This window comes from Hippopotamus amphibius, chromosome X (genome assembly GCF_030028045.1).
Source record: "Hippopotamus amphibius kiboko isolate mHipAmp2 chromosome X, mHipAmp2.hap2, whole genome shotgun sequence".
Lineage (NCBI taxonomy): Eukaryota > Metazoa > Chordata > Mammalia > Artiodactyla > Hippopotamidae > Hippopotamus > Hippopotamus amphibius.
Window position 1 is genome coordinate 22,557,685 of NC_080203.1, and position 24,564 is coordinate 22,582,248.

The window sequence follows — 24,564 nt, forward strand, 5'->3', positions numbered from 1 at the left end:
AGTTACATTTTCTCATTTATTAACAAAATACTGAGTCATTTCAGATTATCAACTTGAACGTTTTCCACTACATACACCAAAAGTCTGATTCACTAACAAGAAACTTCTTGCCACACAAAAAGATAACAGATAATTAAAAACTTGCTTCATAATACAACCAATCCATATAACACACCCCCTTCCTCAACTGTCTAAAATGATGAGGATTGTGGCACTTTCTTCTGCATAAAACCCTTTCCTCTTCTCAAAACCCTAAGGTGAAAGCTTATTAATGTAACAAAACTAGAACCACAATTCTTCTCATTTCCGTATTTGACTGCAAGTAGGTTTTAAAAATTTTATAAAGAAATGTGGCAACCTGTAAAGCTGCTCTATACAGTTTTTCTTAAGAAAAATTCCCAGAAACAACATAACAAAAAGAGCCCAGAATGACCCTATGAAAACATCCTTTTAACACTTGTTAGTGTCAAGATGAGCGCCATTTCCCATCTCTACCACTGTCTCTTCTGTTATCATAGCCATGGCTCCAGCCATCGTGATTCCTGTCTTCATAGAAGAAATCATCTCTGTTCCCTCTGTAATGATGGTCAGACCCATGATCAGTGTAACGCTGCTCACGGCTATAATGTCTATCCACTATGTAGGGATGAGAATTCTGTCTGACTTTTTGCTGTGATAATGGTGTATCTTGGCACCACGGGGAGCTTCAAGACTGGTTAAAAGTATGATTATGTGACTGAACTGATGGGGAAACTCCTGATTGATCCTGATGTGGGGAACTAAATTTCCCTCCATATGACATCTGTCTCAAAGCACTGTTCATCACTGCTTGTCTCTGAAAATTTTCTGAAGATCTCTGAATTATCTGTGCTGATGCAGTCATGTTATCCACTGTCCTTTCATATCTGCTAGGAGATGTAGAAGTAGGGCTTGAATTTCCAACATGATGCTGGGGATATGACAAACTGACCTCCTGTGAGGCATGGCTACTTCCTGTCGGGTGCTGGGACGGATTCGTCCCACTTGTGCCAAGAAAGCGGGGATGGCCATTGGGCCCGGCCCAATGCGGGCCGGAAAACCAAAGGAGAAGGCTGATTCCAGCCGCCTACCTGGTGGAACAGCTCCTATTTTCTGGTTTTAAATTAGACTAATCAAGAAAGTGTACCTTAAAGGGCTTTTTATCCAAAAGTAAACCTCAAGGATCATTAATGGATGCCAAGATCATTTGGTGAAAGGTCATTAAGTAATAGGATATATGCATGTTGTTAGAATATCACCCTACAAATTACTTGCTAATTGCAATGGGGAAAAAAACTTATCTTTTATTATGGTAAGACCTGGTAAGATCATCTTAACAAGTAAACAAACTTGGCATCACTAATTTTGGGACAACCTAACATTACATGCCTCTTGCTGAGATGCAATATGAAATACAGTGTCATCTATGAAGTTCTCTTACCAAAACTGTTTACCATGCATCTAATCAAGCCAACAGATCTAACTTCCACCTTACAAAAAATACAGGGGAAATGCAAGGAAACATTTTATAAGAAAACTGGCCTGATCTCATCAATAAAGGAAATTTGAATATGGAATGAATATTAGGTATTAGGGACTTATTAATTTTCTTAGCTGTGACAATGGTATTGTTACTATGTAGCAGAATGTCCTTATTCTTAGGAGGTGCATAATGAAGTACTTAGAGAGTACCACGATGTCTGCAACTTCCTTTCAAATAGTTTAGCAAAAAAAGAAAAAGAGAGAGAGACAGTGTGTGTGTGTGTGTGTATGTATGTGTATATGTGTGTATATACACATAAGTAGATAAAGCAAATATGGCCAAACTGAGTCATTTAATCCAGGTGTGTAGGTGTTCATTGCTCTGTTCTCTCAACTTTTCTGTATGTTTGAACATTTTTATAGTAAGCAGTTAAGGAAAACTATGAAGAATAAAAGCAAAGATCTCTCTTACTTTGTTGTTGTTTTTTTTCCTTTTGGCCACACTGCGTGGCATGCAGGATTGTAGTTCCCTGACCAGGGATAGATCCCGTGCCCCCTGCAGTGGAAGCTCGGAGTCTTAACCAATGGACCACCAAGGAAGTCCCCAAGCTCTCTCTTTCAAGAGTCTATTAATGAATTTCCCATTCTACTCTCTACTGCTAGTAGTCTCATTTAATATTACAAACTTAAGTGATTAAAACAGGATAAAAAGTTTTAGGAACAAAAAAAAAAAAAACCAAAGTATAGACAGACTGGAAAATAATGAGACAAAATGTTAAGAGCGATATCTCTAGCTAGTGGGACTACTGGATGTTTTTCTCTTTTTTGTATTTTCTCAATATATTATAGTACATCTTTTACCTTTTATAACATTAAAAAAAGTTGTTTTAGGTAACAACTTTTGATCATAAGCACTACAGAGACTACCATAAACATACATTGCTGTGTTAGTACAAAACTTGCAAAAATATACATTGAAGAATTAAATTCACTGTGGATTTGAACAAACCTAAATGGTTATCTCAAATAATATAATAACTTCTCTCACACATACAATCCCCAAACATTAAGCAGAAATAAAGATGATTGATAAGTTTTGGTCCTTTCATAGGTGACAAGGAGCTTCTTACCTTATTTTTTGGGTTACCAAGAATCTTAACAGTATAAGGTGACAATTCACAATTTTATGGCTTTATATAAAAGGTATTCTTTGCAAATTCTAGGAACTGTGTAAAGACTAATTCCAAGAAAAGAGTACTCACCCTCCACAGACCCCTGGTACCTTCTTGTTGGTATATATCAATGAAGCTGCCAATCATGCTGCCTTGGAACAAGCTTCCTTGAGCCTGCATTCGAATCTAAAATCAGAAGAGGTGAACATTCTGTTTTGACAGAGAACCAAAATGAGATGTTCACTCACTTAAAATGAAAAAAACAGAATTTGGGAATTATGAAAAAACCAGCCTACTATTACGATGAAATTAATGACAAGCTATATATAGAAACAATTGATTTGTGTCAAAGTATATTTTATAAAGACGATTTTCATCAGGTTCACATTCCTCATACTAAGTCCATCATTTCTGGAGTTGGAAGAAAATTTGTGGAAAAGAAAGAACAAGTACTCAGTGGGGGTAGAAAATAATCCATTTAAACTATGATTAGTGAAAAATTAGAAACAACCTACATGTCCAAAAATAACAACAAAGGATTAATTGTATAAGTTATGATAAATCCATGTACTGGAATACTATGCAGCCATAAAGTTTTATTCTAGAATAATACTTGATATTGGAAAATGTCAACAATTAACTGCTAAATAGAAAAAGCAGGTTGCAAAGCAGTATATATGGTATATCATTTTTATCAAAAACTTGTAAACTTAAAAATAACCATATGTGTAACAAAGAGACTGACTGAACATACACACCCAAATGTTGACAGTGGCTTAAAGTCTAAGTGATGAAGCTGCAAGTGGGCATTTTTCTCTTTCATGTTTTTTTCCTGCCTTCCACTTTTGACTATATTGCACATGCACTGCTTACTGAAGTATAAAAAGCAGCAAAAAAGTTTTTAAATCTAATTTAATGCTTATACGACCTTAAATTGAGTTTTACTTGTAGAAAGCATAATACTATAATCTGCAAAGTAGCCTTTGAGAGGCACAAGAAAGGAAATATAGCATTAAAAGGCCATGTGAAAGATATGGTACAATTTCCCACTGACTGCACACATAGATCATAGTAGTCAGTCACTAAATACTAGTGACCCAAATGTAGGCCTGATTTTCATGAGGCACAACTCTAGGTTTAAATAAATGTTCTTGGTAAGTCATGTTACAGAAGCATGTTTTAATCTGGAAAGTCAACTGCTACTACTAAAAGTTTTGAAATAAAATCTAAACCAAATTAAAATGGAATAGAAACTATCACAAAGACAAATTGAACCCACAAATATCCTATGGTAAGTAGAAGACTTCTTCATGGAGGTGATTCCTGAGTAGCGCTGGGATGAGGGTAAGGCAAGTGTGCCACTTTCCTCAGGCACAAAATGTAGTGGGGGGGATGTAGAAAACCTCAGTAATCCAGATAAATAATACCTTAATGCAATATTTTAAAAAAATCAAAATTAATGCACAAAAACTCATGATGAACCAAGTATCAAAATTGTAATTAAAGACAGGATCGGATCCAACAAGGCAGGATTAGAGTAAGCAAGTGAGATGCACTGTACAAAATATAGCTATTTTGTTCATCATGAATTTTTCACATTCATTTTAATTTTTGAAAACTTTTGCATAAAAGTGTTATTCCTCTTGATTATTGAGGGTTTCTTCTGGCACACCCTCAAAGTTTTGCACCCAGTGGGAATATCTCATTTGCCTTGTCCTAGTCCTGGCCCTGTTCCCGAGCAGCCTTGAAGGATAAACTCACGAGGAAAGGAGGAAAAGGCATTGCAGACAAAAAGAGAACTATATGCACAAAGGCAAGGAAGCAGCACATAGTTCAGAGAAAGAGCTATTCAAGGATAAGTGAAAGGATGAAACTGCCCAACTTTGATTATAACTCCTATATAAGATTGTGACTACCCCTGACCCTCCATTCCCCAGCACTACTCACCACTCAGCCCTACCCAAGTATAAGAAAGGAAAAGGTAGATTGTAGCATTGGTCAATGGTTGCAATTGTACCAGACAGGTCAGAGCGACAGCAAATTGAAGTGAATCACTTAGGTGATTAAGTTTAGGATCCTGATGGATAACAAAGGAAAAATAGGGAATTAAACATTATTGTTCTTGAAAAGCACATTCTAACAAGTGTAATTACATTGCAAATATTTTGGGGTTTTAGGATATAGTGAATTATCTTCAAAAATACTTGTTCTAGTCAGAAAGATGGCAGTGAAGTAGAATGACATGGAATGCATCCCTCTCCACAGATGCATCAGGAATACATCAAAAGATGCAATAATTCTCCCCAAGAACCAGCTGAACATCAGCAGATGACCTAAGACACCAGAAAGGACTGCAAAGATCCCAACATAACTGGGTAGGACAGAGGGAAGGAAAAAAAGGAGAAAGAGGAGGAGAAGAAAGGAAAGGGATGGGTCCCACACCCTGGATCAGGGGGATGTGAAACAGAGGGGAGACTGCCGAATTCGGGTAAACGGCGCTTATCTGATGGGGAAACCCCTTCTCCAATGGGGAATTTCCCTGGGTCAGAAGGGAGACATTTGGGACTGTTCAAAGAGGGTGAAGCAGCTGAGCTGTGGCAGGCGGGAAAGAGTGAGAAACACACGGAGAGTCCGCACCATGGCTCAGCGTGTCCGGACTGAGACGATGGTTCACAGCTGAACAGGGAGTCTGGGAGCTGAAACATGGGAATTGGAAAACTGGTTCAGGGTGAGAAACACTGTTGGCAGTGGGGAGACGGACTGAGAGGACAGGAGGGAAGAAATCTGCAGTCGAGAATGCCTACCGGAAAGCTTGGCAGCCATGGTGGCGGCTGGGTACTGCTGACTCACAAGCAGGGGGGAAGGGCCACTCTCTCTCAGTGCCTGTGACAGACAAAGGAAGGACCGCTCTGGGCCTGGCTAACGCATTCAGGGATAACAAAGGCCTCCGGGTGGGTCTGGCCTAGAGTGCCTGCAGCCAAGAGTCAAAAGTCCATAGAGTGGCTCAGCTCTGGAGACATTCTGTTTACACCTGAGCCACCAGTGTCCCTCTGCAACAGGCACCACCCGAGCTGCTGCAACCCAGGCAGGGTGCCACTGTTCACTCACTTCCAGGGGAAGGAGCCACTATTGCACCCTCTCTCTCTCCACACACCAGCGCTTACAGACAAACAATAAGGGAAGCTCTACTAGTTGCAGAGTAATATAAAAAACCCAAGGCGGGTATAAGGATACTTACAGCTGAGACCCCAAAGAAACAGAAATATTATTAATTCTATTGATTTGGTCCATTCTGGGGTCGGTTCTAGCTTTTTTGTTTTTTAATTAATTACGATCTTAGTCCTAAGGGATCTACACGTTATATAACATGTTTTTTAATCTATTTCTCTTCTATTTTTATTTTTAGCCTTTTTATATATTTCTATTTCCAGATAAGTTTTTTGTAGTGCTGACTGTATCTCTCCTACCTTCTTTTCTTCTTTATCCTTTATACATTTCTATTTTTTCTTTTTCTTTTCATATTTCCAGTCATACTATACTCTTCTGTTGCCCTGTCTTCTATCCTTTTTTAGTTTCTTTTATCTTAATATACTTATAATCAATATACTTATAATCACTCAGCACTGTTTCCTTGCTTTATTCTCCAGACGACACACTGCTTTGGTTTTTATTATTAGGTTTGATCTTTATCCTAGTTCTGATAATAACTGTCTGATTTTGTTTTGAGAATCTTCAGGTGGTCTGATTGTACTCTTCCTCTTTATTATATTTGATCTTAGCTTTCAAAATTTCCCTGGATATGTGTTTGTGTATGTGGGGTTTTTTTTAAATTAATTGGGATCTTAGTCCTAAGGGATCTACACATATTATAACATATTTTTTATTCTTTTATTCTATTTTTTCTTCTATTTTTCTTTTTAGACTTTTTACATATTTCTATTTGAGCTAAGTTTTTTGCAGTGCTAACTTTATCTCTCCTACCTTCTTTCCTTCTCTATCTTTTATACATTTCTATTTTTTTCTCTCCTTTCTTTTTCTTTTCATATTTCCAGTCCCACTATGCTCTTCTGTTGCTCTGTCTTCTATCCTTCTTTAGTTTATTTTATCTTAATATACTTATAAACAATATTATCGGTCTGCTCTGTTTCCTTGTTTTATTCTCCAGGTGACACACTGCTTTGGTTTTTATTATTATATTTGGTCATTATCTTAGTTCTAAGTATAATTGTCTGATTTCATCCAGAGAATCCTCAGTCTGTCTGGTGGTACTCTTGCTCGTTATTATATTTGATCCTAGCTTTCAAAATCTCCCTGGATTTGTGTTGGTGTGTGTGTGGTTTGGGGGTTTTTTTGTTGTTTTTATTTTTTTCTTTTTTTTTTTAATTTCTGTTGGTTTTCTCTTTGACTGTCTGATTGCATACTGGGGTTCTTCTGTCAGGTCTTTCTAATGCCTTGTGTTCTATTGGATTCAGTATTTGTGTGTCTTACACATGTATGTGTTTCCTTGATTTAGTATTTGACTCAACACTCTGCCATTAGTCTGGGGCTTGGACAGTCGTCTTTAAACCCCTTTACTGCTGGGACATGCAACCTCTGAAGTCTGGACTACTCCATCAGAAGTCAAGTAGGAGGCTCTGGGGAGGGAGCACTGAATACAGAATGCTAGACTACTAGGGAGTCCTCAAACACAGGGAAGATTAACTGCAGAGAACTCTCACAGAGCCCTGTATCAGAGTCAAAGACCTGGCTTCGTCCAATTATTTGCAATTGCCAGTGCTGGACACCTGACACCAAACTACAAACAAGACAGGAACACAAACCTACCCATCAGCACACAGACTACCTAAAGCCACATTAACCTCACAGATACCCTAAAACACACCACCTGACACGGCCATGCTCATCAGAGAGAAAAGACACAGAGCCACACACCGGAAAGCAGACACCAGACCCCCCCACCAGGAAGCCTACTCAAGACACTGGACAAACCCCACCACAGGGGGCAGAGGGCAGAAACAAGAGGAATTAGTACTAGGCAGCATAGGGAAAGGAAAAAGCAAATCCTATAAATTAGACAAACTGAAAAAAGAAAGAAACACCATGCAGGAAAAGGAGCAGGAAAAAACCCCACAAGACCAAATAAATGAAGAGGAAATAGGAAAAAGACCTGAAAAAGAATTCAGAGTAATGATAGTAGAGATGATCCAAAATCTGGACAACAAAACAGAGAAAACACACGAAACAGTTAATAAGGACTCAGAAGAACTAAAGAGCAAACAAACAGTAATGGACAACAAAATAACCGAAATTAAAAATACTCTAGATGGTATAAACAGCAGAATAACTGAGGCAGAAGAACGAATAAGTGAGTTGGAAGATAGAATGGGGGAAGTAACTGCCACAGAGCAGGAAAGAGAAAAAAGAATAAAAAGAATAGAAGACAGTCTCAGAAACCTTGCTGACGACATTAAGTGCACCAACATTCGAATTATAGGCATCCCAGAAGAAGAAGAGAAAAGAAAGGGTCTGAGAAAATATTTGAAGAGGTTATACTGGAAAACTTCCCCAACATGGGAAAGGAAATAATTAATCAAGTCCAAGAAGCACGGAGAGTCCCATACAGAATAAACCCAAGGAGAAATACACCAAGGCACATACTAATCAAACTAATGAAAATTAAACACAAACAAAAAATATTAAAAGCAGCCAGAGAAAAGCAACAAATAACATATAAGGGAAAACTCATAAGGATAACAGCTGATCTTTCTGCAGAAACTCTGCAGGCCAGAAGGAATGGCAGGATATACTGAAAGTCCTGAAAGAGAAAAACCTACAGCCAAGAATACTCTACCCAGCAAGAAACTCATTCAGATTCGACCTAGAAATCAAAAGCTTTACAGACAAGCAAAAGTTAAGAGAATTCAGCACCACCAAACCATCCTTACAACAAATGCTAAAGGAACTTTTCTAAGTAGGAAACACAAGAGAAGGAAAACACCTACAAAAACAAACCCAAAACAATTAAGAAAAAGATAACAGAAAAACACATGTCAATAATCACCTTTAATGTAAATGGATTAAATGCTCCAACCAAAAGACACAGACTGGCTGAGTGGATACAAAAACAAGACCCTTACATATGCTGCCTACAAGAAACCCACTTCAGACCAAGGGACACATATAGACTGAAAGTAAAGGGATGGAAAACGTTATTCCATGCAAACGGAAGTCAAAAGAAAGCTGGAATAGCAATACTCATACCAGACAAATTAGACTTTAAAGTAAAGACTATCACAAGAGACAAGGAAGGACACGACATAATGATCAAGGGATCCATCCAAGAAGAACATATAACAATTGTAAATATCTAAGCCCCCAACATAGGAGCACCTCAATACATAAGGCAAATGCTAACAGCCCTAAAAGGGGAAATTGACAGTAACACAATAATAGTAGGAGACTTGAACATGCCACTTACATCAATGGACAGATCATCCAAGCAGAAAATAAATAAGGACACACAAGCTTTAAATGACACATTAGTCCATCTCGACTGAATTGATATTTATAGGACATTCCATCCAAAAACGACAGAATACACTTTCTACCCAAGTGCACATGGAACATTTTCCAGGATAGATCACATCTTGGGTCACAAATCAAGCCTTGGTAAATTTAAGAAAATTGAAATCACATCAAGCATCTTCTCTGACCACAATGTCAAGAGACTAGATATCAATTACAGGAAAAAAAACTAAAAAATACAAACACATGGAGGCTAAACTATATGCTATTAAAGACCCAAGAAATCACTAAAGAAATCAAAGAGGAAATCAAAAAATATCTAGAAACAAATGACAATGAAAACACAACCCAAACCCTATGGGACACAGCAAAAGCAGTTTTAAGAGGGAAGTTTATAGCAATACAGTCCTACCTTAAGAAACAAGAAAAATATCAAATAAACAACCTAACCTTACACCTAAAACAATTAGAGAAAGACGAAAAAAAAAAACCCCAAAGTGAGCAGAAGGAAAGAAATCATAAAGATCAGAGCAGAAATAAATGAAAAAGAAAGGAAGGAAACAGTAGCAAACATCAATAAAACTAAAAGCTGGGTCTTTGAGAAGAGAAACAAAATTGATAAACCATTATCCAGACTCATCAGGAAAAAAGGGAGAAGATGCAAATCAACAGAATTAGAAATGAAAAAGGAGAAGTAACAACGGACACCTCAGAAATACAAAAGATCATGAGAGACTACTACAAGCAACTATATGCCAATACATTGGATAACCTGGAAGAAATGGATACATTCTTAGAAAAATACAATCTTCCAAGACTGAACCAGGAAGAAATAGAAAATATGCACAGACCCATCACAAGTACGGAAATTGAGACTGTGATTAAAAATCTCCCGACAAACAAAAGCCCAGGGCCAGATGGCTTCACAGGCAAATTCTCTCAAACATTTCGAGAAGAGCTAACACCTATCCTTCCCAAAATGTTCCAAAATATAGCAGAAGGAGGAACACTCCCAAACTCATTCTACAAGGCCACCATCACCCTGATACCAAAACCAGGCAAAGATGTCACAAAAAAAGAAAATTACAGGCCAATATCACTGATGAATTTAGATGCAAAAATCCTCAACAAAATACTAGCTAACAGACTCCAACAGCACACTAAAAAGATCATACACCATGATCAAGTGGGGTTTATCCCTGGGATGCAAGCATCCTTCAACATACGCAAATCAATCAATGTGATACATCATGTTAACAAACTGAAGGATAAAAACCATATGATCATCTCAATAGACACAGAAAAAGCTTTTGAAAAAATTCAACATCCATCTATGATAAAAAAAAACTCTCCAGAAAATGGGCATAGAAGGAAATTACCTCAACATAATAAAAGCCATATATGACAAACCAACAGCCAACATTGTTCTAAAGGGTGCAAAACTGAAAGAATTCCCTCTAAGGACAGGAACAAGACAAGGGTGTCCACTCTCAGCATTATTATTCAACATAGTTTTGGAAGTCCTTGCCACAGCAATCAGAGAAGTAAAAGAAATAAAAGGAATCCAAATTGGAAAAGAAGAAGGAAAACTGTCACTCTTTGCAGATGACATGATATTACACATAGAAAACCCTAAAGATGCTACCAGAAAACTGCTAGCACTAATCAATGAATTTAGTAAAGTAGCAGGATATAAAATTAATGCACAGAAATCTCTTGCATTCCTATACACTAACAATGAAAGAGCAGAAAGAGAAATTAAGGAGACTCTCCCATTTACCATTGCAACAAAAAGAATAAAATACCTAGGAATAAACCTGCCTAAGGAGGCAAAAGACCTGTATGAAGATAACTATAAGACACTGATGAAAGAAATCAAAGACGATACAAACAGATGGAGAGACATACCATGTTCTTGGATTGGAAGAATCAACATTGTGATGATGACTATTTTACCCAAAGCAATTTAGAGATTCAGTGCAATCCCTATCAAATTACCAATGCATTTTTCACAGAACTAGAATATGAAATCTTACGATTTGTATGGAAAGGCAAAAGACCCCGAATAGCCAAAGCAATCTTGAGAAGGAAAGATGGAGTTGGTGGAATTAGCTTCCTGACTTCAAACTATACTACAAGGCCACAGTGATCAAGACAGTATTGTACTGGCACAAAAATAGAAAGGAAGATCTATGGAATAGAATAGAGAACTCAGAGGTAAGCCCAAACACATATGGACACCTTATCTTTGACAAAGGAGGCAAGAATATACAATGGAAAAAAGACAGCCTCTTCAATAAGTGGTGCTGGGAAAATTGGACAGCAACATGTCAAATAATGAAATTAGAACCCTTCCTAACAACATACACAAAAATAAACTCAAAATGGATTAAAGGCCTAAATGTAAGGCCAGACACTATAAAACTCCTGGAGGAAAACATAGGCAGAACCCTCTATGACATCCATCAAAGCAAGATCCTTTTGGACCCACCCCCTAGAATAATGGAAATAACATCAAGAATAAACAAATGGGACCTAATGAAACTTAAAAGCTTTTGCACAGCAAAAGAAACCATAAACAAGACTAGAAGGCAACCCTCAGAATGGGAGAAAATACTTGCCAACGAAGCAACGGACAAAGGATTAACCTCCAAAATATACAAGCAGCTCATGCAGCTTCATATCAAAAAAGCAAATAACCCAATCCACAAATGGGCGGAAGACCTAAATAGACAGTTCTCCAAAGAAGACATCCAGATGGCCAACAAACACATGAAAAGATGCTCAACATCACTAATCATTAGAGAAATGCAAGTCAAAGCCACAATGAGGGATCACCTCACACTGGTCAGAATGGCCATCATCAAAAAATCTGGAAACAATATATGTTAGAGAGGGTGTGGAGAAGAGGGAACTCTCCTGCACTGTTGGTGGGAATGTAGTTGGTACAAGCCACTATGGAAAACAGTTTGGAGGTTCCTTAAAAAACTACAAATAGAACTACCATATGATCCAGTAATCCCACTCCTGGGCATATACCCAGAGAAAGCCATAATCCCAAAAGAAACATGTACCATAATGTTCATTGCAGCACTATTTACAATAGCCAGGACCTGGAAGCAAACTAAATGCCCATCAATAGATGAATGGATAAAGAAGATGTGGCACATATATACAATGGAATATTACTCAGCCATAAAAAGGAATGAAGTGGAGCTATATGTAATGAGGTGGATGGACCTAGAGTCTGTCATAGAGAGTGCAGTAAGCCAGAAAGAGAAAAACAAATACTGTATGCTAACTCATATATATGGAATCTAAAAAAAAAATGGTACTGATGAACCCAGTGGCAGGGCAAGAATAAGGATGCAGATGCAGAGAATGCACTGGAGGACACAGAGTTGGGGGCATGGGGGGCAAAGGGGAAGCTGGGATGAAGTGAGAGAGTAGCACAAACATATATACACTACCAACTGTAAAACAGATAGCTAGTGGGATGTTGCTGTATAACAAAGGGAGATCAACCCGATGATGGGTGACACCTTAGAGGGCCAGGACAGGAAGGGTGGGAGGGCATCACGGGAGGGAGGGGATATGGGAATATATGTATAAATACAGCTGATTCACTTTGGTGTACCTCAAAAACTGGTACAGAAGTGTAAAACAATTATGTTCCAATAAAGAGCTTAAAAAAATGCTTGTTCAGGGGCTTCCTAGGTGGCGCAGTGGTTAAGAATCCGCCTGACAATGCAGAGGTCACGGGTTCGATCCCTCAGCTCCAGGAAGATCCCACATGCCACGGAGCAACTAAGCCCGTGTGCCAAAAAAAAAAAAAAAAAATGCTTGTTCTGTAAATCTAAAGTGATATAAAAATTATGTAACTAAATTATTCTCAATTTAATCTAGAAATATCATTTCATATCATTTCTTCATCAACCACCACTGGTTTCTTTTACGTGTGTGTTTTTCAAGTCACTTTCTTGGTTCCGAAAACTCTCTGAATCACATCAGATCTCCCCTCCTCCAACCTAGCCACCTGTGGTTTCAAATAAATAAAGCATATATTCTCTTACTTTTTTTTCTCACATTCCCCCTAAAATAATTTTTAAGATCTTAATAGCATCCTTAATAGGAACATGGATAATACATGAAACGATAGCAACAATTATAGTCTTAAGGCAGCTCAATTAGTTATTAAAGGAGGTTTCTCTAAAAACTGTATTTCACTATATCCCTTTGTCTGATACTCCAGGTTACACCACAGGTCAATATGCCATACTAACATTTAGAATGAGTAGGGGAATATGCCTTTCTTTTGTAAAGTGGGGCAAGGGCTATTCTAAACACAAGTTCATTCTCAGATCAGTTTTTGAGAAGGGTACAAAGAAAGTAAGGGATCTGGAAATTGATTCCCTTAAAAAATTGCATAGCCCCCTTGGAAAGAACCTACAAAGGTTTGCATACTCTGGTTTGAAAACCAATGGATTAATGCATATCATAATAAATTGACTACTATTTATTAAGCATCTACTACCTACCAAGTACAGTGATAAACAGTTTACTTACATGTTACCTTTAATCCTTAACAACCCTATGCAATACATACTGAATTATCTTCATTTTACAAATGAGGAAACTGAGGCTCAAAGCAGCTAAGTGATTTGCCCAAGGTTTTACAGCTGGCAAGTGACAGAGTGGGGATCTGAGCCCAAACCTGACTCAAAGGTCATGCTCTTTCCGCTTCACACTGCATACATCCAATGCTGCCAGACTTCTCTTACCTTTAGCACATCGGTGGGATTGGCTATAGTGGAAGATATCACTCCTGACACTACCCCACATATCATATTAATTAAAAGAGTTTCATCTGTAAAAAGGAATAAAAAAAGAAAGGTCTGCTTGTAAGAGGTACCAATTTCTGAGAACAGAGTACTGAGCTATCACAGGAAGGGAACCATGCTCAGAGATTTGACTATAGAAATGAACTACAAAGTTTATGAAATAAAGAAACTCAAATATTTCTAGGTTCCAAATCAGTACCGAAACATATAAAGTTTGTAAAACATAAATCATTACTTTAAAATATTTCTAAAACACACTGGAATATATCCTGTTATTCTATATAACTGCCAATATCCCACATAAATTCAGAATGTGCTATTTCCCCTTCAATCACTTCAAACACTTAAGAAAAAAAATTTTAAGTCTTTTTCCAGAGAATCATCAACTCTAAAGACTCAGGAACTGAATGTTAAAAGACAAAAGCTTATGTCTAATAGAAAAAAATTACCTAAAATATTAATTTTAATTGGCCTTATATCTACTAGCTTCTATGTATTTACAGAAGATTTCTGTAGTTAAATGTGGAAAACTAGTCATTTGGAACTAAATCCTCTCAGCTAGAAAAAAGGACAAAGAAACCATAGAGCATATTGTTCTAAAATTCAATCTTCACCACGCCTCCTCACTATAAAGAGCCTACAAATAGAAACTAGGTAAACCCAAGTGAAGAATCTGTAAAAGGAAATTATTTTAGGACTAGAAACCTTCAGGATCCTCAAAGAAGAGGCTCCAGAAAAAGTTGATTTAGACCATAAAGCAATTCAAAGGACATTACTAACCGAAAAGCTCTCCAGCTGTCCCCAACTATGAAATAGCCTCAGGCCTATAGTAAAATAACGACTTTAGTACAGTATCCCAGCTTAAAAAGCTACAGCAGCAAATAGAGAGACATATGGTAATACTGAATGTGGGTTAAGGTGGCCATATTTTATATATACATAAAACCACTCTACCTAACCAAAGCTTATCAAAACTCACAGCTAAAGGATTCCTTATGGATGAAGTCCTCTTATAGATGAGCACAGCATAAATTTTCTCAACAAGTTTGTTTCATGTCCCCTCTGTGATGACCAGAAGCTTTTGTTTGTTTGACAGGAAAAGGAACAAACTTGAAGAGCAGGGCCCTCTAACCTATATATCACCTCTGCAAGTATTAAGCCCAAATCAGTACAAGCTTAGTTTATCCTTGCAATGACTGTTAGCCATTCTCAGGCACCCTGTGATGAACACTTCTCACTAAGCAGGATTTCAACAATCCCTTTGAGTGTTACCTCAAAAGAGAACAAGGAGTCTATACTGACCTTCTAAACGTTCTACAAATAATCTCTTCAAGCTCTGGTAAATGCCAATTTTAATGGTGCCATATGATGCCTGTCTTAGTAAAGCAGGAGCAATTCTGCCAAAAAGAAGGAAAGGAAAACGAAAGTCAGTTATACTTAACATGCACTTGCAGATTATACATATCTAGACAGCCTACTCACTTCCGTCACCCACCTCATTCCATAAAAACAGCAAAATATGCATTTTTTTAAGCACCAATGGAACTTTCACCGAGAGAGCACATTTGGGTCATAAAACAAACCTCAAAAATTTAAAATAACTGAAATCATATAGAGTATGTTCTTTGACCATAACGGAATTAAACTGGAAAGCAATAAGGAAATCCACAAACACTTGGAAATTAAATGATACTTCTAAACAATCCATGGGTGACATGGGTATATTTTTTATTATTTTTTTAATAAATTTATTTACTTATTTATTTATTTATTGGCTGCATTGGGTCTTCATTACTGCACACAGGCTTTCACCAGTTGCAGCAAGCAGGGGCTACTCTTCACTGTGGTGCGCGGGCTCCTCATTTTGGTGGCTTCTCGTTGCAAAACATGGGCTCTAGGCGTGCAGGCTTCAGTAGTTGCAGCACATGGGCTCAGTAGTTGTGGCACATGGGCTTAGTTGCTGCATGGCATGTGGTATCTTCCTGGGGCAGGGATCGAATCCATGTCCCCTGCATTGGCAGGCAGATTCTTAACCACTGTGCCACCTAGGAAGTCCCAGGTATATTTTTCAAATACACAGAATTGAATGAAAATGAAACTTCAACCTATTAAAATATATGGGATGCAGCCAAAGCAGTGCTGAGAGAGAAATTTATAGCACAAAATGCTTACATTAGAAAAGAGGGAAAGTCTGAAAATCAATAATCTAAGTTCCTACCCTCAGGAAAACTAGAAAAAAGAGCAAAATGAACCCAAATCAAGCAGAAGAAAGTAAATAATAAAGAGTGTAAATTAATAAAATTGAAAACAGGAAATAAACAGAAATCAATAAAACAAAAAGTTATCTTGAAAAAAAATCAATAAAACTAATAAACCTCTAGCAAGGGTCATGGTAGTAAAAAGAGAAAAGAAATGTTGCCAATATCAGGAATAAAACAGGGAACAGCACTACAATTCTACAGTCATTAAAAGAATAATAAAAGAATATTATAAACAACCTTATGCTTGGGAATGTAAGTTGGTACAGCCACTATGGAAAACAATTTGGAGGTGCCTTAAAAAACTACAAATAGAACTACCATATGATCCAGTAATCCCACTCCTGGGCATATACCCAAAGAAAACCATAATCCCAAAAGAAACATGTACCATAATGTTTATTGCAGCACTATTTACAACAGCCAGGACATGGAAGTAACCTGAATGCCCATCAACAAATGAATGGATAAAGAAGATGTGGCATATATATACAATGGAATATTACTCAGCTATAAAAAGGGATGAGATGGAGCTATATGTAATGAGGTGGATAGAACTACAGTCTGTCATACAGAGTGAAGTAAGTCAGAAAGAGAAAGACAAATATTGTATGCTAACTCACATAAACGGAATCTAAAAATGGTACTGATGAACTCAGTGACAAGAACAAGGACGCAGATGCAGAGAATGGACTGGAGAACTCGAGGTTTGGGGGGGGCGGGGGGTGAAGGGGAAGCTGAGACGAAGCGAGAGAGTAGCACAGACATATATATAGTACCAACTGTTAAATAGATAGCCAGTGGGAAGTTGTTGTATAACAAAGTGAGTCCAACTCGAGGATGGAAGATGCCTTAGAGGACTGGGACAGGGAGGGTGGGGGGGACTCGAGGGAGGGTCGAGGGGGAGTTGAGGGAGGGAGGGAATATGGGGATATGTGTATAAAAACAGATGATTGAACTTGGTGTACCCCCCAAAAATAATAAATAAATTTAAAAAAAATAAAAACAAACAACCTTATGCTCATAAATTCAACAACTTAAAGAAATGGACTAATTCCTTGAAAACTACAAACTACAAAACTCCATCAAGATGAAATAGATAATCCAAATAATCTCATAAGTATTAAATTTTTTTTTAATTTATAATTTAGAAGTTCCCAGAAAGGAAATCTCCGGGCCCAGATAATTTCACTGGGGAGTTCTACCAAACATTTAATAAATTAACACCAATCTTACATAATCTCTTCCAGAAAACAGAGGAGGGAACACTTCCCAACTCATTTTATGAAACTAGTATTACCTGATAACAAAACCAGAAAAAAAAATAGTACAGAAAAGGAAAACTAACTACAAGCCAACATCTGTCATGAACTCAGATGCAAAAATCCTTAACAAAAATTAGCATATTGAATCCAGTAATGTCAAAAAAGAAGTATACACTATTACCCACTAAATAGATGTTTTTTTAAAAATCAACCTTACTTCATAGCAGTTACAGATATATCTTTAATCCTATCAAAGAGGTACCAGAGCCAAGATTTCACCCTATTTAAGTTCTACTTATAAACTGGAGACATTCTTACTCATACCTCCTTTGAGATTCTTCCAAATTGCAGAACTAAGATGTTAGCCCGTCTCTAAATCTTTGATAGAATTCACCTGTGAAGCCATCTAGCCCTGGGCTTTTGTTGTTGGAAGATTGAGTAGCACTGACATATATACACTACCAAATGTAAAATAGATAGCTAGTGGGAAGCTGCTGCATAGCACAGGGAGATAAACTCCGTCCTTTGTGAGGACCTAGAGGGGTGGGGTAGGGAGGGTGGGAGGGAGACTCAAGAGGGAGGGGATATGGGGATATATGTATACATATAGCTGATTCACTGTGTTGTACAGCAGAAACTAGCACAACACTGTAAATCAATTATACTCCAATAAAGATGTATGAAAAAAAACTGCAGAACTATACTTTAGCAGTTATAAATAGAAAGATAGCAGCAGCTCAGTTAAGATTTTAAAATGATGACAAAACACGCATATTTCTGACTTTATTGCTTGCTATCTGAAAAAAAATCATCTTGTAATTATCTGTGCTTATGAAAGAACAAGGTGAAACAGATGATCCATGATTCACTTGTTTCAGGATGTAATACTTGATTTTTTCCCCAAGTAAATTATCTTTGAAATCACGTCTAACATACGTTAATAATAATACTGATATCCATTCTCTGAACAATAAACTGGTACCCCAGATGCAGGAGTGGACTAATAAATCGGCAGCAGATAAACAACACACTAGACAATAAACCACCAATTTATGAAGAATCAAAAGAGGACACCTCCAAAATGGTGGGTCTCCCTCTCTCTCATTCTGCATTTTCCGTTTAAACTGCCAGAATAGTATTTCTTTAAAGAGGAAAAAAAATTTTTTTTTAAGTCAGTATTTGGCAACTCAGGAAGAATATCATAGAAATATATACTGTTATTTGGTGCTGCTATTCACAGTGGCTATGGATGACTCTCAGGAAAATAGGAGAAAGCCAAGGCTGCATGAGATATCCATTTTAAAATGTATCACTTATAGCCAAATGAACACAAAATCCAAAGCTCAAGACTTACCAGCAATTGAAAAATAAACTGGCACATCAATATTGAATTATAAGTTGAAATGGTGAATAGAAAGGACACAAACTATCAGTAAGCAGAAGTACATGGCTTTTCAAAAAAGTATTTCTATTCGTGATATAAGGAGAGTCCAGTCTCACCCCGAATACAGAGCCAATACACCTTCTTCTTTATAGATTCGGAACAAGGCATGAAACATTCCCCGGTATTTTATCTCTTTGAAGCGGACATCAATACTTTGGCCTTGAACTTGAAGTCGTGTTTTGGTCAGGTCCACAGGGAAAGTTCCTATGAAGGAACAGACTCATAAGTTTTACCAAAATATCACAGTTAAATTTTGGATGAATTTAAGCCAATGGTAATTTTTAAAACATAAGACAAAGTCCTTTATAACACCTAGATCTCTACTAAAATATCACTATCAAAGGACAAGATTTGTATATGATAAAGTGATTTGACCCACAGTATAACTGAAACTGTGATATGATAAAGTGCTTTAGAATAGTCCTAATACACTATAAATGCAAAATAACAAATGTTGTTTTCATTTCATCTGTAACATACAATCTGGCATTTATCTGTCTCTTCCTTCTGCCCCCCTCTGACTTCAAGTCTCCCCACTTCTCCATCATAAAATCTCCCCAAATTTTCACAAAGAAGATAGGAAAGCATGGGACTGCTGCTCCACATACTCTTAAATACTATTACAAGGTTTTGTGGGCTTTTTCTTTTATCTGTTTATAAGAAACAGTTTTCTAGTATTATGAAAGATAATGGCAAAGTCCTATTTGGCCTGCTCATCTGGTTCCTTAGGTAATTCAGGACTAACATCAGCACAGTGCTTAGCGGGAAAATTTCTTTAACCAAACTTCTTTCTCTTATTATATCAACACAGAGAAGTGGTCATTATATGGGCAAAATATGTTTCAAGGACTATTTCAAGGTCTAAATCTAACAAGGTGATTATGCAGCTCTGGTCACTAATGACCTTGATACCATAACACCAGACTATATGCCAAGAAAGCAAAAAAAAAAACCAAAAAACAGTGGACTAGGGTCACTTATGAACAGTTCAGGAAAGAGAATCTGGAAGATGAAAAAACAGTCTAAAAGTATTTCAAAATTAAAACCAAATAGAGAAGAATCTGGTTTGATCTTAGTCAATTTTCTTCTAAAATGGGAAAGAGGTTTGAAAAAAAAGTTTGAATACTTAGTAAGAAATTTATAAACAACTTAGCACAAAAGAAAGGAAATTAGTGTAAGAATACAGCAGAAACCTCTATCCTATCTTAAGTCCCTCTATATTTGCATGTATATTTCTTAAGCCTAGCAAATTAACAAATCATTAAACTACCAAAACATCTTCCTAAATTGGACTTTTCTTAACTTCACTTGCAGTAGCAGTACTTTCTCAGTACTTGATAGCTTTGAGACAAGTTTTTAAAACAAATAGGGCAAGCTTCTTTTTGCTTCTTCTCTAGTTTTTACCAAAAATAATGCTACCATATCTATATCCTAAAAAGCAGATTTGTCAGTTCTCACATTCTTACCAAACTCAGCAACAATAGAGGCAAGGCCGCCATATACGAAGGGTTTCCAATTCAGACCAGACATTTCATGGCTTACAGTGGCACTTTTCTGGTGCTAAAAATAAACACAAATCAGAACAAGGCACAAGAGTGAGGAGCATCTGTTAATGTATGATCACATAATTTATATCAACAAAATTTGCAAATAAAACAGATGTAGAGGAAAAAATCCTACCAAACGGAATGACACAAAATGAAGGCTCTTGTTTTACGTGATGGATGATCATGAATGTGTTCTTTACTGCCATTCTGCAGGGGTAAGTGTGTGAGTCACTCAAATATCAACCTGTGCCCTTCATGTTCTCTAGTTTCTTTAATGTTACTCCCATCCCCACCCAAAGAAGAGGTTTCATTCCATCCAGCACATCCAACTTAGACATTCAACTAGACAATCACAAATGAACGAATCTGGACTTTAAATTATATAGGCTGAGGCATCTCATAAAAGCAGTTCATGGTATTCAGTTAGCTTGATTCAGGTGCAAAGCACAGATGGACACCACTACCCTCTCATATTCTTAGCCCTCTCATCTCTCCACTAAACTTCAGGGTTTTATTTCATCTAGCTACTTTCCAGCTACACACAATCTTCCCCCACTAGGCCCAGGCTATGTTAAGCACTTTTTCACCTTCCTTCTGGTTCCCAGAGGAATGACGGCGATATAGATGTCTCTCCTCTCTCTGACATTTAACACACATCCACCTAGTGAATCTCCTTTTCCCTGGCCTTTTAAAGCACGTGCCTACAAATATTGTTTTCCTTTGATGTTTGGGTTCTTTAACCATGTATTCTACTCCCGGTCCCCTTACCTCCCTTTCCATCCCGCCGCCATTAGACTTGTCACCTTTTCAGCCTTTTTTTTCCTGCCACTTCCAGCTATTTCTCTCCTGGATTTTATTTTTTCCACAGTTCTGCCTTCTAAATCAGTGGTTTTCAAATTTCAGTGTGCACCAGAATCACCTAGAAGGCAGGTTAAAATATAGATTGCTGGGCCTTACCCTCGGAGTTTTTGATTGGTGGTCTGGGTCTGGCCTGAGAATTTGCAAATTTGCAAATAATGCTGCTTCCATGCTTTAAGAACTACTGCTCCAGGCATTGCCTATTATATCCCAGTCCAGCTGGAAGCAATCTATTTTCTGAGGATGTACTCTCAGATTTCTTTTAAATATCTATTTTAAAGATCTTTTTTCAGATCTTCAGAGTATGCATACATTGAATTTCAAAGGCAACTTCAAGCAGTTTACAGTCAGGAATGAAGACTCTAAAGTCAGACTTGCCTAGGTATAAATGCTGACACCACCACTTATTAGTTCTGTGACCTTGGGCAAGTTATTTAACCACTGTGTGCCTGAGTTTTCTGAACTGTAAAATGGGGATAATAATAAATACTATATTATAGGCTTGTTGTGAAAATTAAGTAATGTATGTAAAACATTTAGAAAAGTACTTGGCACCTAGTTCAACAACTATTAGCTACTATCAGTATTACATTTTTGAATAGTTAAGTACTCAAATATAGATTGTAACAGATAATACTTACTGCCCACCTCCCTACTGCCCAATCTGGGGTTAGCACCATTGAATCACAGTCTCTTTTTAGGGGAGACAGGTTTTGCTTTGTTTCCACATAAGGAATTCTCTGTCACTAAGTACAGAAGAACAATTTTCCAGACAGGATAACTAACATGCAGACAAATGTTCTAGAGGCCACAAAAATAATTATGGAAACTTCCTTTCAAGCATGATGATTAGCCAGTCCACCTGACATACAGAGTCTGCAACAGATAGCTCTTTTGGAGGAAGATGGTTGAAAAGAATTCTAAAAAGCAAAGTAGGAATAAGCACTTCAAATATCAGCTGCAGCTTGAGATGAGTCCTGAGTACTAAACACTACCTTATCAACATTTTCAGCTATGCCCATATTTTAAGATTACAACTGATAATAAAACATGACACACATGATGAGAGGGTAGGCATGAAAAAGCAAGGACCATGGCATATCCCTTCTCTAACTTTGAGGGTGGGGGGAATGCCCTTTCCATTCACTGATTTAGAGACTGCCCAGTCAAACATTTCAAATGGCTGCTATACTTCTCTCCAACGCTTTCTCTTTATAACTTCTTTCAATTCTTTTCATTACAGAGGAAGCCTGACTTGACTACCTGCTACCCAGCCTTTTAATAAGGAAGATGTGTTCAGGGTTCAGGCAGCAATAATAAAACAGTTAAAGGCAGGGGGCAAAGCCACAGCAGGGAGCACAAAGACCAGTCACAATCTCAGGTCCGTTAGCCCAGTGGTTCTTTAATGAAATTGTCACAATTCTGAGTTGAAATAAAGAAAATAAGGGCACCTAGTGCCTTTTTTCCAGCTAAATGTATTTAATGTAAAGGACTATTAGACGATCATGTTCTCCCTACTCCTGGAGCATTTTTTAAAAAATCATCCTTCTTGTATGAATTGTATTATTGTATTTGGCAGTTGATTTTGTTTAGTGTTCTTATTTGGCAAAATAAGACTGGCTACCCTAATTTGTGTTCCCTCCCCACACTTTCATTTAAATTTTGTTAGTCCGTGAAATCTTAAAGTCTGGGACTACTGTCACCTTCCCACTCCCATCTGATAGTAAAATCCCTTGCCCTTCAATGTTAGGAAAGAATCTTGTTATGAAGAAATCCTGCATCATCTTTGATTTAAGTCTGATTGTAGACATTCCTTCCTCATACTGAGCCAAAAGTTTGCCTTCCTCTAGTTTTCACTCACATTTTGGAGGCAATATTAGCGATTTATTCTTTTTCCCTAGGAGAGTGCTTCAAATATTTAAAGACAGCTATCATGTTCTCCTACATCTCATTTTTTAGGCTAAATATCTACAATCATTTATGCCATTCTCTATATTATATACACTTCAATTATTATAGCTGAAAATTGCAGTCGCTTTTGTGGGGGACACATCACACTACCGAATCAAAATGTCAGCTAAAATCTCCAAGTCTTTTACATAAGGCTGTATACATGCATGCATGTTACGTCATACACATTTCACAGCTGTATAATGCTCTTTTGAGCCTTCATTTATCCCTTCTATATCTTAAATCTCAGCCATTCAAATAATGACTAGGATGAGGTTCATCTTCTGGTTGCCCCAAGTTATTTTCTCTCTTAAATAGGTAAGATGCCTAAAGGCCGACACCATGTCTCACAGTACTTTTTATAACCCCTACAACAGCTTGCACAGAATTGGGTACATGTCCACTAAATACTTGGTTTAATGGACATGTACCCATCACCATTTCCAGTGTGATGTCCTTTATGCATGTATACAACCTGTATGTAAAAGATTACAGGGGAAATTAGAAAGTTAACGTGCTGGACCTGACCAACGCTACACACTCTGTACATGACACTTTGATCCTCAGAGATTCTCTCCCTACTAATTCTCTTCCCTGACTTTTGTTGCAGAGAATTACTTGTGTAAAAGACCCCAAGCACTCTAAAAATGAATTTGACTTGTGGGGGCTATCCCCAGATATGGGTAGAAGAAGTCATATCTGAGTTAAAAGAGAAATATAGTACCTTAAATATTTTTATTGTGTTACAAAGCCAATGAAAAATGCCTTCAAAATGCAGACATGTATTCTGAAGTCTGATTAAGGAAAATCTGATAGCCTGAAGAGAAGAATGTCCTAGAACATGTTACATAACCCTGTTACACTACTCCAAAGATTTGGTCAGAAAAATCCAGGTGCCTTTCTTGCTTTCTTCTTTAAGAAAGAGCAGGCATTAGAGATTTGCAGATTCAGGAGGTACTAATGCAGAGCCAAGCAAATGTTTATTGAAGGCATACTAAATGCCCAAATGTGCTACGGGTATAAACGTGATGTTTAAACACACACACACACACACACACAAAACACATATTCTAACGCCATGACAATATTTATGTTTCCTGCCTAATTAAGGAGATGGGTGTGGGGATAAAAGTTGTATGAAATATAGTACTTGCCTTCCAAGACCTTATAATCTGGTGGAAGAAATCAAAGTAGTTCATTACAG

The 24,564-nt window shown here is 37.3% G+C and overlaps 1 protein-coding gene and 1 pseudogene across 2 annotated transcripts in view; both read right to left on the bottom strand.

The window, feature by feature from the left end:
• The window catches only part of SLC25A14 (solute carrier family 25 member 14), a 40,049-nt gene that overhangs the window by 14,096 nt on the left and 1,389 nt on the right, over positions 1 to 24,564 (bottom strand). For both annotated transcript variants that reach the window (XM_057719098.1, XM_057719099.1), the window contains exons 2-6: positions 20,472 to 20,565; positions 19,062 to 19,209; positions 15,341 to 15,435; positions 13,979 to 14,064; positions 2,763 to 2,858 (exon numbers count right to left, since the gene is read on the bottom strand). In XM_057719098.1, the coding sequence (XP_057575081.1) occupies positions 2,763 to 2,858; positions 13,979 to 14,064; positions 15,341 to 15,435; positions 19,062 to 19,209; positions 20,472 to 20,565 (519 nt within the window). The remainder of the gene's footprint in view (positions 1 to 2,762; positions 2,859 to 13,978; positions 14,065 to 15,340; positions 15,436 to 19,061; positions 19,210 to 20,471; positions 20,566 to 24,564) is intronic.
• LOC130842177 (RNA-binding protein 7-like) lies at positions 144 to 1,878 on the bottom strand (annotated as a pseudogene).